At 37.9% G+C, this 18747-nt stretch overlaps 2 protein-coding genes across 2 annotated transcripts; both read left to right on the top strand.

The window, feature by feature from the left end:
• Positions 1–1711: 1711 nt before the first annotated feature.
• LOC132548036 (multiple epidermal growth factor-like domains protein 6) lies at positions 1712–5146 on the top strand (the record flags this gene model as incomplete). The annotated part of the gene is made up of 3 exons (XM_060211856.1): positions 1712–1890; positions 2321–2481; positions 2896–5146. Coding segments are annotated over 3 exons (2591 nt in total), but the record flags the coding sequence as incomplete, so codon positions are not given.
• A 4896-nt stretch (positions 5147–10042) lies between these two features.
• Positions 10043–17948, top strand: LOC132548035 (multiple epidermal growth factor-like domains protein 6). Its single transcript, XM_060211855.1, has 6 exons — positions 10043–10140; positions 10650–13204; positions 13610–15140; positions 16512–16674; positions 16943–17037; positions 17819–17948. Exons 1-6 carry the CDS (start codon positions 10043–10045, stop codon positions 17946–17948), a joined length of 4572 nt encoding a protein of 1523 aa, XP_060067838.1.
• Positions 17949–18747: the final 799 nt, after the last annotated feature.

The raw sequence follows: 18747 nt of genomic DNA, 5'->3' as shown, positions 1-18747 counted from the left end.
ATAAATCATGTAGGTATTTTCTTGTTTTTATTAAACCTCACACAGACTAGAAACATATTTGTGTGTCTGTAAGTAATGTATTATATTTAAAGTGGCTGAGATAATTACAATATCAAGACAGGAAGATATACTAGCCTCATAATTCAGTGAATTATATATACCAGATAATGTCCCATGATAAAGGAACGTGCAATTACAAAGACACGTGATCATTTAATATCAGAAACTGGAAAGTGTAAACAAAAGTTACAATCAATATCAAGATTCAACTGATTAAATTTTACATTTGCTGATTTAAGTATCTGATAATAAAAATATTAAAGTGTTCTGTTATATGTCATATTTATTGACAATTTGATCATTCATTTACAACATTTGTTTAGGTAAATGCTGCTGCTACACTGTCGGTGAATTTAGTTTCACTATATAACCAGAACAGCCAGGTTTATACAAATAACCAGCTCCGGTGTTGTAATGATGCGGCTACAGTTGGACAACGCTGTGTGGTACCGTGTGACGCTGTAATCCAAGTTTGTTACAGGTAACTACGCGAACACATGATATAAACAAGCATTGTTACTTCCAGGAGACGCTGTGATCAAAGTTTGTTACAGGTAAGTATGTGAACACGTGTTCCAGACATAAAAAGTATCATTCAAGTTTGTTACAGGTAAGTATGTGAACACGTGTTCCAGACATAAAAAGTATCATTCAAGTTTGTTACAGGTAAGTATGTGAACACGTGTTCCAGACATAAAAAAGTATCATTCAAGTTTGTTACAGATAAGTATGTGAACACGTGTTCCAGACATAAAAAGTATCATTCAAGTTTGTTACAGGTAAGTATGTGAACATGTGTTCCAGACATAAAAAGTATCATTCAAGTTTGTTACAGATAAGTATGTGAACACGAGTTCCAGACAATAAACTTGCCATTCAAGTTTGTTACATGTAAGTATATGTTTCAGATAAAATGATAAAACGCTGTTATCCAAGTTTCTTACATTCGGACACATTTCATTTTTAAGTCATTCTAGATCAACCGACTCTTTGCATATCGCCATTTTACTTCTTTTACATCGTAAATCAAATCTTAGATTTGATAAAAAAAAATAAATAAATAAAAAAGAAGAATATCTGTTGATAGAAAATGGTGTCACTTTGAGAATTACGAGGTTATAAAACTCTAGAATAGTATAAGTAATTAACTAGCCAAGTATTGACGAAATATTTCGAACGTTATTTTTCAACAACGTATCTGCTACTTTATTAACATGTAAGTAAGGTTTTAGGTTGATTAAATCGGTGTCTCTGCCGCAGGGTCAGATATGTACTGCCGCAGGGTCAGATATGTACTCTAAAGGAAATATTTCTGTTTGATAAACAATAGGTCGCTTTATCATTTCTCGACAATACCAAACTGGTGACCGTTTTTGAGGTAACCATGCAGACGATTTTGTTTTAAACATATGCCATTGAAATAAAGGCGACATATAACTATCCTATTTCATGTGGAAAATGTTCTGTATTCAAATATTTCTGAATAAAAGTCACTTGTATAGAATACAAACAAGTAAACTTATTGATAACATACTCTTGTTGATCTTAAATTTAGGTCAGTTACAGAGTCATTTGTCAACCCACAGTGGTTCGCATCTGTCCATAACATTATTGCAAAAAGTTTGATTAATTTATCAGCCTTATTCTTTAGGTTATCAGTTCTATAGCAGCAAACTCAAGATTCCATTAATGAATTTCAGACCTAGAAATCACCAACCATGTCAGCAGACCCAGACGAGTACTCGTATCCAGGGACAACACAATATCAAATTCAATTCAAGTATTGGCAATTTGTCGAACCCAATCCTTTTTCAAGTGAAACAATGGACGGTACGTTTTATCTTTATTATTGTGATAAAGATGATGTTGTAGTATGCAAATTCAACTATCGAGGTACTTTTTAAATTTCGAATAAAAGCAGAAATTCTTCTTCCAATTTTTGCCACAACAATTTTTCAAATTATGTTATGTGGTCCCATAACACTGCAGTATTAGGTTTCATTGAAGCACTTATCGTTACAAATGTTTCTGTTAACCATTGCCTTATACAAACTGTCACTCCATATTAAGCTTACAAACCTCCTGACAGGAGACGGGGGTAGTTATGGACAGGCCCTATCTAAATAGCAACATTTTGGAAATAGTCTTAATTTTTGCAATTGACGAGTTGTGATTCTTTACAAGCGATGCCAAGTATGATTTCATGTTTCAAAACTATTTTGAAATATCTATATTTTATTTTGTATTTCGTCTGTTTCAGATGTTTTCCGGATTTACAGTGAAAGCTTTTGAAGACAAGACACAGACACGAACCATAGGTATGTTCGACGTGTTTCCTTATCTGAGTAAAGCCGACACTAGTCAAAGTACCGCAAGGTTACACGAGAAAAGATCCGTACAGGACCATAGGACGCACGCATCGTGAGTATAAGAAATTGGACACCTTCAAGTAGATTGTTGGTAGTTAGGAGAAAACTCATAGTGCGTATAACCTGCATATGCCCAACAGAAAGTTCTTGGGTGAAATGTCATACTTATTTGAATCGCTAATTAGGAAAGGAATTCTCTGTGTAATGGAATTTATTTTTCACTGCTATGTGCAAAGGAAATTTAATGGCCTCCCGTTTAATGTTATATATTCAACGAGGAACCTTCGCTTCATTTGTTTCCGAACGGGAAATTCGTCAAATTTTAATGCAATGACTAGACAACATTGCTCTGGTTGGTCAAAATTATGAATTTTTTTCATGACTGGAAAATAAATAAATAAATAAATAAATAATATATTATTAAATGAGTTGGGGATGTATAAGACTCTATCTTGTTTTATTTCAGCCTGCATGTTAGATTCCAAGTATATGAATCAAACTGTAGTCCTGACCCCGCCAGTAACAAAGTGTGTGACTCGAACGGACACCTGATGTGTGCCCCACATTATTATGGTCTGCAATGTAATAAGAGGTGTATACCAACACAGAACGGATATTGTGACAACAGCGGCAATCTGGTCTGTAACTCATCATATTACGGACTACATTGTGACAAACAGTGTATCACTCCGCCTTCTCATGGACGTTGTGATTCTAACGGGACGTTAAGATGTGACCCGTCTTACTACGGACTACATTGTGACAAACAGTGTATCACTCCGCCTTCTCATGGACATTGTGAGTCTAACGGGACATTAAGATGTGACCCGTCTTACTACGGACTACATTGTGACAAACAATGTGTCACTCCGCCTTCTCATGGACATTGTGATTCTAACGGAACGTTAAGATGTGACACGTCTTACTACGGACTACATTGTGACAAACAGTGTATTACTCCGCCTTCTCATGGACATTGTGAGTCTAACGGGACGTTAAGATGTGACACGTCTTACTACGGACTACATTGTGACAAACAGTGTATCACTCCGCCTTCTCATGGGCATTGTGATTCTAACGGGACGTTAAGATGTGACACGTCCTACTACGGACTACATTGTGACAAACAGTGTATCACTCCGCCTTCTCATGGACATTGTGATTCTTACGGGACGTTAAGATGTGACCCGTCTTACTATGGACTACATTGTGACAAACAGTGTATCACTCCGCCTTCTCATGGACATTGTGATTCTAACGGGACGTTAAGATGTGACACGTCTTACTACGGACTACATTGTGACAAACAGTGTATCACTCCGCCTTCTCATGGACGTTGTGATTCTAACGGGACGTTAAGATGTGAACCGTCTTACTACGGACTACATTGTGACAAACAGTGTATCACTCCGCCTTCTCATGGACATTGTGATTCTAACGGGACGTTAAGATGTGCCACGTCTTACTATGGACTACATTGTGACAAACAGTGTATCACTCCGCCTTCTCATGGACATTGTGATTCTAACGGGACGTTAAGATGTGACCCGTCTTACTACGGACTACATTGTGACAAACAATGTGTCACTCCGCCTTCTCATGGACATTGTGATTCTAACGGGACGTTAAGATGTGACACGTCTTACTACGGACTACATTGTGACAAACAGTGTATCACTCCGCCTTCTCATGGACATTGTGATTCTAACGGGACGTTAAGATGTGACCCGTCTTACTACGGACTACATTGTGACAAACAGTGTATCACTCCGCCTTCTCATGGACATTGTGATTCTAACGGAACGTTAAGATGTGACACGTCTTACTACGGACTACATTGTGACAAACAGTGTATCACTCCGCCTTCTCATGGACATTGTGATTCTAACGGAACGTTAAGATGTGACCCGTCTTACTACGGACTACATTGTGACAAACAGTGTATCACTCCGCCTTCTCATGGACATTGTGATTCTAACGGGACGTTAAGATGTGACCCGTCTTACTACGGACTACATTGTGACAAACAATGTGTTACTCCGCCTTCTCATGGACATTGTGATTCTAACGGAACGTTAAGATGTGACATGTCTTACTATGGACTACATTGTGACAAACAGTGTATCACTCCGCCTTCTCATGGACATTGTGATTCTAACGGAACGTTAAGATGTGACCCGTCTTACTACGGACTACATTGTGACAAACAGTGTATCACTCCGCCTTCTCATGGACATTGTGATTCTAACGGGACGTTAAGATGTGACAAGTCTTACTACGGAATACATTGTGACAAACAATGTGTTACTCCGCCTTCTCATGGACATTGTGATTCTAACGGAACGTTAAGATGTGACACGTCTTACTACGGACTACATTGTGACAAACAATGTGTTACTCCGCCTTCTCATGGACATTGCGATTCTAACGGAACGTTAAGATGTGACCCGTCTTACTACGGACTACATTGTGACAAACAGTGTATCACTCCGCCTTCTCATGGACATTGTGATTCTAACGGGACGTTAAGATGTGACCCGTCTTACTACGGACTACATTGTGACAAACAATGTATCACTCCGCCTTCCAATGGACATTGTGATAGTAATGGAACTCTGCATTGTGATCCCCTGTTTAAAGGCTTGAACTGTAACCAAAGCGCTTCAGCAACACTCCCGCAGGTAGGTCATTCTAATAGAGTAGCGTTACAAAAATGATTTTACTGTATGTTAATATGAAATAGACACTGCTTAAATCCCAGCGCAATTAAGTCAAGAAGATACCCATGTATGTAAGTATATATTATTTCAATTTGCATATTTCAAAGATTCATTAAAGTCGTTCATACATCACTTCAGAAATAATTACACAATCATTCCAATATACTCACCTTGTAATATATAACATAAATATGCCCAGCAGTCATAATACATATAAAAGACGGGGTAGTACAAATTTCCCTGGTCAAATGCAAGTTTGTTCTCTTTAAGATACGATACGGAAAGTAAGGAAATTCCGTGCTGCAATACAGGTTCTAGCGAGTTTTTCCTCCAGGCGATCATACATGAAGTTTCTTGATTTGCTGTTTTTTCAACCACTTAAATGTTCCATACAATTTTACCATAAAGCGCTATCAAAACGGATTTTTGGTCACGATTTGGAAGAAATGGTTTTCAAATACTTAGTAGCTGTTCCCATAGTCAACGAAGAATCATAATGCAGCCGGATACAATGTTAAAATTAACACTAAACAACCAAACCATATCTATAGTCGTATGTACAATCATAGACTCCAGCATTAACTGATTTTATTTCATCACGTGAAAGGTAGGTTAGGTATTTTAAGGCAATAACACTATTCTATATAGACCTCTGCAAGTATAATACTACAAAATGAGAACTAGAACTGGATCGCCAACTCATTAGATAAAAAAGCCCTGATTTAAATCCATTGTCTTATTTCCGCTCAAAGGGAAGTGATAATGACAAACAATGAAGGTGACCCGTGTCATCAGTGATACGGCTAAGGTTAGTAAACTTTCACCAGTCGAGGTGACTGTTGATACTCTGGTTTCATAAGGGTGATAGCAGGTGTAGTTTTCGCCCGAGGTGACTAAAGCGGACAAGGATGACACAGACAATCACAGTTTGTTTACTTTTGACACTTCTTGTCAACACGGTAAGTTTTAAACACTCGACAGACAATATTTTTAGTATAATACACAAGTTATTTTTGTTGTCCGATTTTGTATTTAAGCAATCGAACAGTCTATGTAAGTAAGAGTTGATAAATAGGACAAACGAATATTTAAATATGCAAATAAATATCGTTTTAAGATTAATAATTTAACACACTCTCCACCCAGAATCTTTTTTTCACTTGGAAATTTAACTTTAAACATGTAAGACTTTATCATGAAAATGATGAATTGTTGACGAAGAGTGAATTATTCATTCTGAACTTAAAGTCATGTGATTGACTTTATCAAAACATAAAAACTAAGGACACCATTAACACGGAAATAACATGTATGCCATTAGATCAAATACAATGTCGAGTTGTTTACGTTTAAATGGAATTTGCTTTTCATTTTGATCCATACGTTTTCGATTACATGAAAAACGCTCTTAATCCTGACAGAGAGCACACACAACACACAATAAACGTGCACGTAAAACAAAAAACCTCAAATAAAAAATAAATGTCAAGAGAATCTCAATTCAAACTCAAATTATCAAATAAAATGACACCCACAACGTCATAACTAAATGAAGTCACTTTCGATCAGCGGTTTCCATCATCCTATACTAATTCAAAACAGCATTCCGGACAGGGGAGATGATTTTAGATGAGCCAAAACACAAATTAATGTCCCATTTCAATATCAATATTAGGAATAAATAAACAAATACTCTCCGTGTAAGTTTTTCATTTGTTGAAATTTTGCCACCTCTCCATTGTTGAGGTTTCAATTACAAATAAAAATTAAGGTATGTATTAAGAAAAAAAATGTGTGTGTTGATCTTCCTTATTTATAAATTGAATGTTATCTGCACCAAATGTTCATCGGTGTCCACAATGTATTTATCGAGATTTTTAAAACATACATATATTGTTAAACGGGGTCTTTATATTGTTTTATTTAACGATATCAAATGATGTTATGCTGACTTTTCTGTCTTTATCAGAATGTATAACTAATTACATTGATATAACATTGACGATAGGAAACGATAGCGCCATGTTTGTTGAATGGTTTATCGGGATATGTCAATCAGATAGATAAAACATCTGATTTAGTATATATTCTATATAGAAGTATGGAAATGTGACTTTTGAAACAAATACGGATGTGCACTTTTAATTGTCCACGAACAAGCTTATTTTGTCGGTATTTATGGTGAATATCTAGTCCCAGAGATAAAAAACCAAACGTGAAAGCACTTAATTGAATATATGGGTATAGTATGTCACTGGTGTTGTATAAAAATTATGTTGGCTTTTGGGATATATCCTGTCAAAAACTGTTTTTCTTTGTTGTCTGCATATCAAAGCGTATTAGTGGCCGAAGGGTCTGGCTCATAGAGTGTATATTTCTGCATATGTCTTTGCTAAACCTCAGCCGACACCAAATCTAGCATGACGTCAAAATATAGAAAACCAATTTTCTTCTACAATATGACATTATTAATTTCAAAATGGATTTTGAACAACGGTGGAGTATTTTTGATATATTCAATTTATACATGTGTAGTCTTTCTTGTTTTTCAGTCCTTGGCAGAATTCACCTTAAGGATAACCCTAAGAACACTGTACATACCTGCTTGTCCATGCATTAAACCAAGTAATACTTGTCTGCCGGTGTGTCATCCAGCTGCCCAAATCTGTTTTAGGTAAAAGGAACTACCAACAATGTTTTTAAAACTGCACAAGTGTTGTTGAAGGGTAACCTTTATATGGTTTTGTTGTTTCACAGCGGTCTTCAAATAAAGAATGTGTGACGACTTTAGTTTTTGTCAGTAAAGAAAATTATATCGTCTATATACACTGTATACTTGTTGTATTGATGGAAGTATTCTTCATGTGATAGCAATTTTTATTTTACCACAGAGAGAGCGCGCGGAATATATGTACCAGGGTTATCAAAGGTACAACAGATTATTCTGGCATTCAACACACGACATTTGGACCACAGATCGGGAATCTACATAATCCTATTGTGATGAAATTTCCGTCGTGGTCGGTAAGATTGGCGAGCTAATGTAGACGTTAAAGTATTAAACAGAAATAAATTGTTTTATTCGCATCACACACTGGAACTATTTCAACAGTTTAAGATAAAAAAGAACTTTCATCAATCAACATTTCATGAATGATAGGTTTTATATTATCATGGTTTTGTAGCCTAGGTACAGGTTCCAGATCCTTTTCTATGGTAACGGTCAAGCGACACATCTGATTGGCTCCTTTCTCGTCACACCATTCCTGCCGAATACAAGTGTTACTATGGAAGGTCAGGATGTCCGGAATATAACAAACACAAATTACAACACAAAAGCGGTGTAAGTAACCAGACAATACAAAAAAAAAAGAAGTTAACTGTTACCATCATCACAACACACACAACATCCGGGGTAGTATTTGTCAAAGGTCAACTACTACCATCGTAACAACACACACAACATCCGGGTTAGTATTAGGCAAATGTCAACTATTACCATCATCACAACACATACAACATCCGGGTTAGTATTAGTCAAAGGTCAACTATTATCGTTGTCACAACACACACAACATCCGGGGTAGTATTAGTCAAAGGTCAACTATTATCGTTGTCACAACACACACAACATCCGGGTTAGTATTAGATAAAGGTCAACTATTACCATCGTAACAACACACACAACATACGGGTTAGTATTAGAAAAAGGTCAACTATTACCATCGTAACAACACACAACATTCGGGTTAGTATTTGTCAAAGGTCAACTATTACCATCGTAACAACACACACAACATCCGGGTTAGTATTAGACAAAGGTCAACTATTATCGTTGTCACAAGACACACAACAACTGGGTTAGTATTAGTCAAAGGTCAACTATTATCGTTATCACAACACAAACAACATCCGGGTTAGTATTAGATAAAGGTCAACTATTACCATCGTAACAACACACACAACATACGGGTTAGTATTAGAAAAAGGTCAACTATTACCATCGTCACAACACACACAACATCCGGGTTAGTATTCGTCAAAGGTCAACTATTATCGTTGTCACAACACACACAACATCCGGGTCAGTATTAGTCAAAGGTCAACTATTACCATCGTCACAACACACACAACATCCGGGTTAGTATTAGTCAAAGGTCAACTATTATCGTTGTTACAACTATTACCATCGTAACAACACACAACATTCGGGTTAGTATTTGTCAAAGGTCAACTATTACCATCGTAACAACACACAACATCCGGGTTAGTATTCGTCAAATGTCAACTATTATCGTTGTTAAAACACACACAACATCTGGGTTAGTATTGGTCAAAGGTGAATTATTATCGTCGCCACAACACACACAACATCCGGGTTAGTATTCGTCAAAGGTCTTTTATTATCGTTGTCACAACACGCACAACACCAGGGTAGTATTCGTCAAATGTCAACTATTATCGTTGTCATAGCACACACAACATCCGGGTTAGTATTTGTCAAATGTAAACTATTATTGTTGACACAACACACAACAACATCCGGGTTAGTACTCGTCAAATGTCAACTATTACCATCGTAACAACACACACAACATCCTGGTTAGTATTTGTCAAAGGTCAGCTATTACCATCGTCACAACACACACAACATCCGGGTTAGTATTTGTCAAAGGTCAACTATTATCGTTTTCAAAACACACAACATCCAGGGTAGTATTGGTAAAAAGACAACTATCATTGTTATCACAACGCACACAACATCCGGGTAAGTACTCGTCAAAGGTCAACTATTATCGATGTCACAACACACGCAACATTCTGGTTAGTATTCGTCAAAGGTCATCAATAACCATTGTCACAACACACAACATCCGGGTTAGTATTCTTCAAATGTCAACTATTACCATCATCACAACACACATCTTCATCCGGGTTAGTATTAATCAAAGGTCAACTATTATAGTTCTCACAACACACACAACATCCGGGTTAGTATTACTCAAAGGTTAACTGTTACCATCGCCATAACACACAGAGCCTCCGGGGTAGTATTACTAAAGGGTAAACTAATATCGTCGTCATAATACACACAACATCCGGGGATGTATTATATTCCAATATCAATACTATTTAACTATATTTCCATCATTAGGTTCTCGTTACTGAACCGATAAATAATAGTAACAGTCTTAAGATATATAGCAGAAATGTTCAACGTCAGTACATCACAAAGTACCAATTACCTTATCCTTAGAAATATCATAAAATAACGGTGTGTGTGTTTTGATAATGTAACTTTCCATCAACATTATCTAAAGTGTTGTAATTTAGAAATCATCGGTTTCGATCTAACTGTTACAACATCACCTGATAACGAAAACGTACACTTATTTCATTGACGTTTTGAAGCTCGTAAAGGAACATTATACTCAAACGGTAATCGTAATGATATTGAAATTATCAAATAGCTAAATATTACATTCTTCATTTTCCTAAGACTAAACCTGGCTTACGAGGTGTTCAGAAGTGCATGCACACCACATCCGGAACAACATCGTGTGTGTAATCAAGATGGCCGCTTAGTATGCGAGAAGGACCGCTACGGACCGAACTGTGACAGGGTTTGTGAACCAACCGACCATGGAACCTGTGATAAGCTGGGACAGTTGGTCTGTAACGACAACTACTACGGAGTCAAATGTGACATACACTGCCTGCCTACTGAACATAAAATGTGTGATAATGGTGACAACCTGCGATGTCGTCCGAACTATTACGGGCCGCAGTGTGATGTTCACTGTATATCAACGTCCAACGGAAGATGTGATCAGCACGGAAACCTACGATGTTTACCGAAATACTACGGAACAAACTGTAACGTATACTGCGAAGCTACGGGGAATACAAACTGTACCAAGACCGGAAGAAAAGTATGTAAAGATTTCTTTTATGGAACAAATTGTGAATACCGTTGTGGATCCACCATCTCATCACATTTCACCCGGAATACCGAAGGATCGCTAGTTTGTACAAGTGACTTTTATGGCCCATGTTGTAACCTGACGTGTCCACAGCATGGTCACTGTAACGGTACTTACCTCGTCTGTAATACAGGATATTTCGGATCCACGTGCGAAAAGCATTGCCTGTCAACTGACCACGGTACATGCGACTCTAACGGACATTTAGTATGTGATGTCAATTTTTATGGATTATCGTGTGGCGTAGCATGTGTTCCGTCTGAACATAAGGTATGTGACAATAATGGAACGCTAACATGTGATAGAGATTACTACGGAGATTCGTGTGATGTTTTCTGTTCTGTTCCCAATGGTCATGGTGTTTGTAATAGTTCTGGACAACCTCTGTGTAACCAAGCATTCTACGGCTCGAGCTGTAACCAGTCATGTCCTGTGAAAGCAAACGGACATTGCATGACCAACGGAATCGTGGTTTGTGACAAAAATTATTTCGGACCCTTATGCGAAACTTTCTGTGAGGTTCCAGATAATCACCATGGAAAGTGCGGCAACACAGGAATAGCGCATTGTTTTGGTCCATACTACGGTAAAAATTGTACACATACATGTCCTGTAACAAAGAATGGACATTGTCTTTCCAACGGCACGGTGGTGTGTTCTTCGTCTTATTATGGCCAAACATGTGAAATACACTGTACCAACGTTCCGCATGGAACATGTGATAGCCTCGGTACTCTACGCTGTAACAACAACTACTACGGGACCAAGTGTAATCGCAAGTGCGTACCGGCAGATCATGGAAAGTGCTCTCCTGACGGAATACTTATTTGTAATCCAACATACTACGGTGACACATGTGATATTCTTTGCATTAATGTGACACATGGAAGCTGTGACGTCACGGGAAAATTACAGTGTGACCTCCAATACTTTGGACCAGGGTGTGATGTCCATTGCGTGAATACCACACATGGAAGCTGTGACGTCAGCGGGAATCTAAAGTGTGACCTCCAATACTATGGTCCCTCATGTGATGTCTACTGTGTCAATGTGACACATGGGAGCTGTGACGTCAGCGGGAATCTACAGTGTGACCTCCAATACTATGGTCCCTCATGTGATGTCTACTGTGTCAATATGACACATGGAAGCTGTGACGTCACGGGAAAATTACAGTGTGACCTCCAATACTTTGGACCAAGGTGTGATGTCCATTGCGTGAATACCACACATGGACGCTGTAACGTCAGCGGGAATTTGCAGTGTGAACTCCAATACTATGGACCAGGATGTGATGTCTACTGTGTCAATATGACACATGGAAGCTGTGACGTCACGGGAAAATTACAGTGTGACCTCCAATACTTTGGACCAAGGTGTGATGTCCATTGCGTGAATACCACACATGGAAGCTGTGACGTCAGCGGGAATCTACAGTGTGACCTCCAATACTTTGGACCAAGGTGTGATGTCCATTGCGTGAATACCACACATGGAAGCTGTGACGTCACTGGGAATCGACAGTGTGACCTCCAATACTATGGTTCCTCATGTGATGTCTACTGTGTCAATGTGACACATGGGAGCTGTGACGTCAGCGGGAAACTGCAGTGTGACCTCCAATACTATGGTCCCTCATGTGATGTCTACTGTGTCAATATGACACATGGAAGCTGTGACGTCACGGGAAAATTACAGTGTGACCTCCAATACTTTGGACCAAGGTGTGATGTCCATTGCGTGAATACCACACATGGAAGCTGTGACGTCAGCGGGAATCTACAGTGTGACCTCCAATACTTTGGACCAAGGTGTGATGTCCATTGCGTGAATACCACACATGGACGCTGTGACGTCAGCGGGAATCTGCAGTGTGAACTCCAATACTATGGACCCATGTGTGACGTCAGGTGCATAGAGGTGGTACATGGTCATTGTTCGTTAAATGGCTCCTTATTTTGTGATGAGGAATTTTTCGGTTCGAATTGCTCGCAGAAATGTCATATTGAAAATGTTGAAGGCAGGAGGAATGGTCATTGTGTCACCAATGTCGGCCCCTTATGTGATCCAGGTGAGAGCAAGAAAAAAAATGTGATTACAATATCAACAGTTGAATCCAAGTACCCGATATGGTGTCAATGGAATTTAGTGTTGACTTGTTCTGTTTTAACTTATTTAAGTTATGGTGTAAATACTATTAAGGAGACCGGTACAGGCCATTATCAGAGGCAATACAGGAGGAATTGGTAATAGCTCATTTTAGATATTTTATAACTGAACATATTCAGCTTTCAAATATATTTAAGGAGGTTATCAAAGTAGTTTTCCTTTGTATGAGCAAATCAAGACACGAAAAGGGACAAATGATTTATGACGTATGTGCTTTTTTTATCAATGTATTTTATTTCATTTCTTTTTCATCTTATACACTTACTAAACTGTTACTATGCGATTAAAATGGAATGTCTTTCTCAAGGGTTTGAAGGACAACACTGCGAAGTAAATATCAACGAATGTCTGAATGTCACCTGCTACAATGGCGGAAGTTGTGTTGACAACATTAACTCCTACGCATGCGTGTGTACCACAGGATTTTCCGGAACCAACTGTGAGATTGAAACAGGCCACTGTAGAAGTAGCCCATGCTACAATAACGGTACATGTGTTAATAGAATTGGATCATTCGCTTGTCTGTGTGAATCCGCTTACACAGGTAATTTATGTCACATAAAACTGTCTACTACTTTAGAGACGACGAGGTCATCTAATGGTACCACTACATCGAAGATCTCTACTTCTCCGCCTACAACAACGATCTCTTCTACTCCAGGTAAAACAAAAACTTTTACTACTCCATCCACTGCAAATACGACTCCAGGTACGTTAACGACCTCTTCTGCTCCAGGTACACCAAATGCCTCCATTACTCCTACTACAACTAAAATATCTACTACCCTAACTACTACACAGACCTCTACTACTCCAACTACTATAGAGACCTCTACTACTCCAACTACTACAGAGACCTCTACTACTCCAACTACTACACAGACTTCTACTACTCCAACTAGTACAGAGACCTCTGCTACTCCAACTACTACACAGACTTCTACTACTCCAACTACTACAGAGACCTCTACTACTCCAACTAGTACAGAGACCTCTACTACTCCAACTACTACACAGACTTCTACTACTCCAACTACTACACAGACTTCTACTACTCCAACTACTACAAAGACCTGTACTACTCCAACTACTACAGAGACCTCTACTACTCCAACTTCTACACAGACCTCTACTACTCCAACTACTTCACAGACCTCTACTACTCCAACTAGTACAGAGACCTCTACTACTCCAACTACTACAGAGACCTCTACTACTCCAACTTCTACACAGACCTCTACTACTCCAACTACTACAGATACCTCTACTACTCCAACTACTACAAAGACCTCTACTACTCCAACTACTTCACAGACCTCTACTACTCCAACTACTACAGAGACCTCTACTACTCCAACTACTACAGAGACCTCTACTACTCCAACTTCTACACAGACCTCTACTACTCCAACTACTACAGAGACCTCTACTACTCAAACTACTACAGAGACCTCTACTACTCCAACTACTACACGGACTTCTACAACTCCAACTACTACAGATACTTCTACTACTCCAATCACTATAGAGACTTCTACTACTCCAACTACTACACAGACCTCTACTACACCAACTACTACACAGACCTCTACTACTCCAACTACTCCACAGACCTCTACTACTCCAACTAGTACAGAGACCTCTACTACTCCAACTACTACAGAGACCTCTACTACTCCAACTACTACACAGACTTCTACTACTCCAACTTCTACACAGACCTCTATTACTCCAACTTCAACAAAGACCTCTACTACTCCAACTTCTACACAGACTTCTACTACTCTCAAACTACTACAAAAACCTCTACTACTCAAACTACTAAAATATCAACGGGTGTAATTACAACTGGAACCTCTACTGTCCCAGGTATAAAAGAGACCTCTAATTATCTAGCTGCAATGAAGAACTCTTCTACCCCAACTACAACAAATACCTCTACTACCCTTACTTCAATAAGACATCTTTTATTCCAACTAAAACTATAACCTCTTCTACACCTATTGCAAGTATGACGTCTGTACCAATTAAATATAAGAACTCTACTGTCTCGATCACAGGTAAGGCCTCTACTCCTTCAAATGCAATTGAAACCTCTACTTTTTCTACTACGACTAATATCTCTACTTCATATAAGGATAGAATTTGTTAAATATATATGACACAGTTCATTACTTATTCCAGTGTCTCCGCTAGGATTCGAATCCGTGACCTCCGGTTTACTAAAGAGAAGCTCTCTCTGGTCGAGCGGCATATTGCGGCTAGTATTTTACCAGGGTTACATATATGATATTTCTGTTAACTGATATTTTTGTTACTTTACAAAACTTAAAGTCGGATTCAGAGAGCGTTTGCGTTTGACGTTTACTCGAAATATTTAGCTTGACAGTTATATCCAAATGAGATGAGCCCCATTATCTGTACACTCCGATATATCTACAAAAATTCTACCTTCCACATCAAATTTTAATTTACTGGGATTTTCAGGAGTTTATTTTCCGCTGAAAAGGTCAACGTATTCTGACTATATAAAGTTGTTTGTTATTTCCGCAGTTGATTCAACATATACGTCGATTCAGTTAAATTTTGATGGAATCATCGATCAGAAATCGATACCAAAGGTAAACAACGCACTGTCATCGATATTATCGTCAGGATTGTGTTTAGGATCAAAAGTTTATATTAAAGAACAGACGACCGAGATTAAGGATAAAGGGTATGTATATCCATACTATTGATGTTGTACTGGAATATTTTTTTTGTTATGGTCCATGGGTGCTAAATTATCTCCTCTGTCCGAGTTGTAGTTTGAATTAATATATAGGTTGAAAGGTATCTCTTATCAAAAGTGTCTTCATTTAGTATCTTCACATGGTGGGTGTCGTCAGTGAAACGGAGGAGACTTACTCTCCCGGAACACATGGTCTTATTCTCCTTGTACTTTTTCAGGAGTCTCCGTGTAAATCTTTATTTTGTTCATATTTTGCCATAGTTTTATTGAATTTGAGTTTTTATTATGATGGTGGTGAAATGTTCGTATTTTCTTGTCGTTTCTTGAACTGACTAAAGTATCTGAAAATTAAGAAGACATTTTATCAATACATTTTTATTTTTGCGTTCCACTTAACTGCTGATATTGAACATTCCAATTCAATATCACTTTTATCATTACTTATAAGCACAACATTAATTCCCTCAATTTTCACTAGGAGCCAACACTCAACCTTGAAACTCTCTGTCTCCTGTGATGGCAAATCTCTCAGCACAAGCGAAATCTATGCGGAGGTTTACAGAGCGCCGGATGCCATATTTCCACTCCCGTTGATAAACACCAACCCACAAACTACCGACCCACCTGCAAGACAATCAGGAGTAAGACTATTTTATGACGTTTACCTATAAAATCTACTTAAAAAACATACCCAACTGCTATCATATCCAGATTAGATCTAGTATTGTCTTTGTTTTTTTGTGATTTGTAAAATCCTAATTCAGTGTAAACAATGATTTTCTTGTATTTCGTTTCTTAAATGTCCGTGTCATGGACAATGCAAAGTTCATATTTATGTCAGGGTTCAGAGCGTGAATAAGAAATAGGATACTCACTGTGAAAATAACACTAAATTTATATATACTACAGGACTGGTTGGAAAAGAACTGGAAAATCCTCCTTGGGGCATCTCTGGGCGTGACTGTCATTCTGTTTATCATAGTAGGAGTACAGCTCGGGAAAAGGTGAGTACTGTTTCGTACCAACAGATGATATAGATAAATGTCTATGTAGTTTATAATGAATACTTGTGATAGTCCGAGGCTATCTATTTGAAATTAGAATAAATCACAATATATGCAAGTATTGAAATATTACATGCATTATCAAATATATCACGATTTCTTGTAATCGAAGATGAACTTAGGAAAAATATGAAACAATTTACTAAAATATTTGAATTTGCAATTTAAATGGTTAGTAAGTAATACGTGATCTCTATATTATGTCAGTTTGTCCTCTCCTTAATATGACGTCACACCACGAGGAATGCTATGTTTTTTGTTTTAACTTTATTTATCTTACAACAATTGTGAAACAAGTTATTTCAACTTATACTAATCACTCTTGTTGGCCCTGATGTAAGCGCGCGGGAGGTTTTACTGTGAGAGGAAACCGGAGTACCCAGGGGAAACCCACGTGGTTGGTCAAATGACCCCCTTACCTTTCCATGTCTGTCCCTAGAATAGAACCCCGGACGGCTAGGTGAAAGACGAGTGCGTTACCGCTGCGCCATCCGACAATGTAGCAGCCATTTCTCGGATAATGTAATCTTGTGATATAATCCAATAAGTTATACATGGAAACATTACAACAAATTTCAAGACTTTTTCCGTTTGTGTGATGTTTCTAAATCAGTAGACATTTTTACTTGCTAAACAGAATACCATTCAATATATAAATGAAGGATAGTGAGTCCGAACTGCAGAGAAACCAAAATTTTGATCAGTGTTATTCATGTTGCAGGTCTAGAAGACGGTATAGGAATGGAGCCCAGGAAATAGAAGAAGTATTTGATAATGTGCACAGTAACCCTTTGTATGCGAACTCGTCAGAGCAGGTTATAAAACTACGAGAATTTGAATACGAGGCTTGATACCAACATATTACATTGTAACTCTGGCAGAAACTGTACAGAATGTGTAGGCAGATTTAAAAAAAATCCGTGTGTTGCTATTGCCTGCCTCTCAAATAGGATATATTTTACTTGCTCTGGAGAGATGATATCGAGATCGGAAAAAATCATACGGGTCATTGTTGATGAACCGGTTTCCTGTCAAATCATGAAAGCTTCCATTGTCCCATTTATTTCGATGCCTCCGCTAGGATTCGAACCCAAGTCTTCTGGTTTTCTAGTCTGCGGCTTAACCGATCGAGCTATAGAAAAGTTCTCTCTTGCCGAGCGGTGTATTTTACTAGGATAATAAACAGATTTAAGGATTTTCATCGTTAACTTTTAATATAGGTTTTGATTTATTTAAATTCCTATTCACATATGGCAGTATTTCAACGACGTAACGTTTCATTGCTGTTTTAGCTTGGTGATTAAGTGATATCGCTTGAAACATTTGTGTGTTTTTTCATTCTCGATTTTAGGGATTTCAATAGTTTAGAAGGTAAAAACGATGAAATATATTATTGAAATGTTATCTTGTGCATGATGATAATTTTGGAATTACAGCTATGGGAAAGTAACTAAATAATTATAAAAAAACTAATTTTACTTTCCAAACTGGCTTCCTAGCTTAATTAGCAAACACCTTTTGTTTTTTTACAAAGAACAATTACTTGTATGGCTTGCATTGATAGCAATGCTTACCATTGATAATTCTAGACCTACAAATCATTTTCTGATTCAGGTACATGCGTAAAATTACACAACGCTTATACGTTTT

The sequence above is a fragment of the Ylistrum balloti genome, unplaced genomic scaffold (genome assembly GCF_031769215.1).
Source record: "Ylistrum balloti isolate Yb309-2 unplaced genomic scaffold, AGI_CSIRO_Ybal_v1 Utg369998, whole genome shotgun sequence".
NCBI lineage: Eukaryota > Metazoa > Mollusca > Bivalvia > Pectinida > Pectinidae > Ylistrum > Ylistrum balloti.
This window is presented reverse-complemented; position numbering and strand designations above follow the sequence as displayed.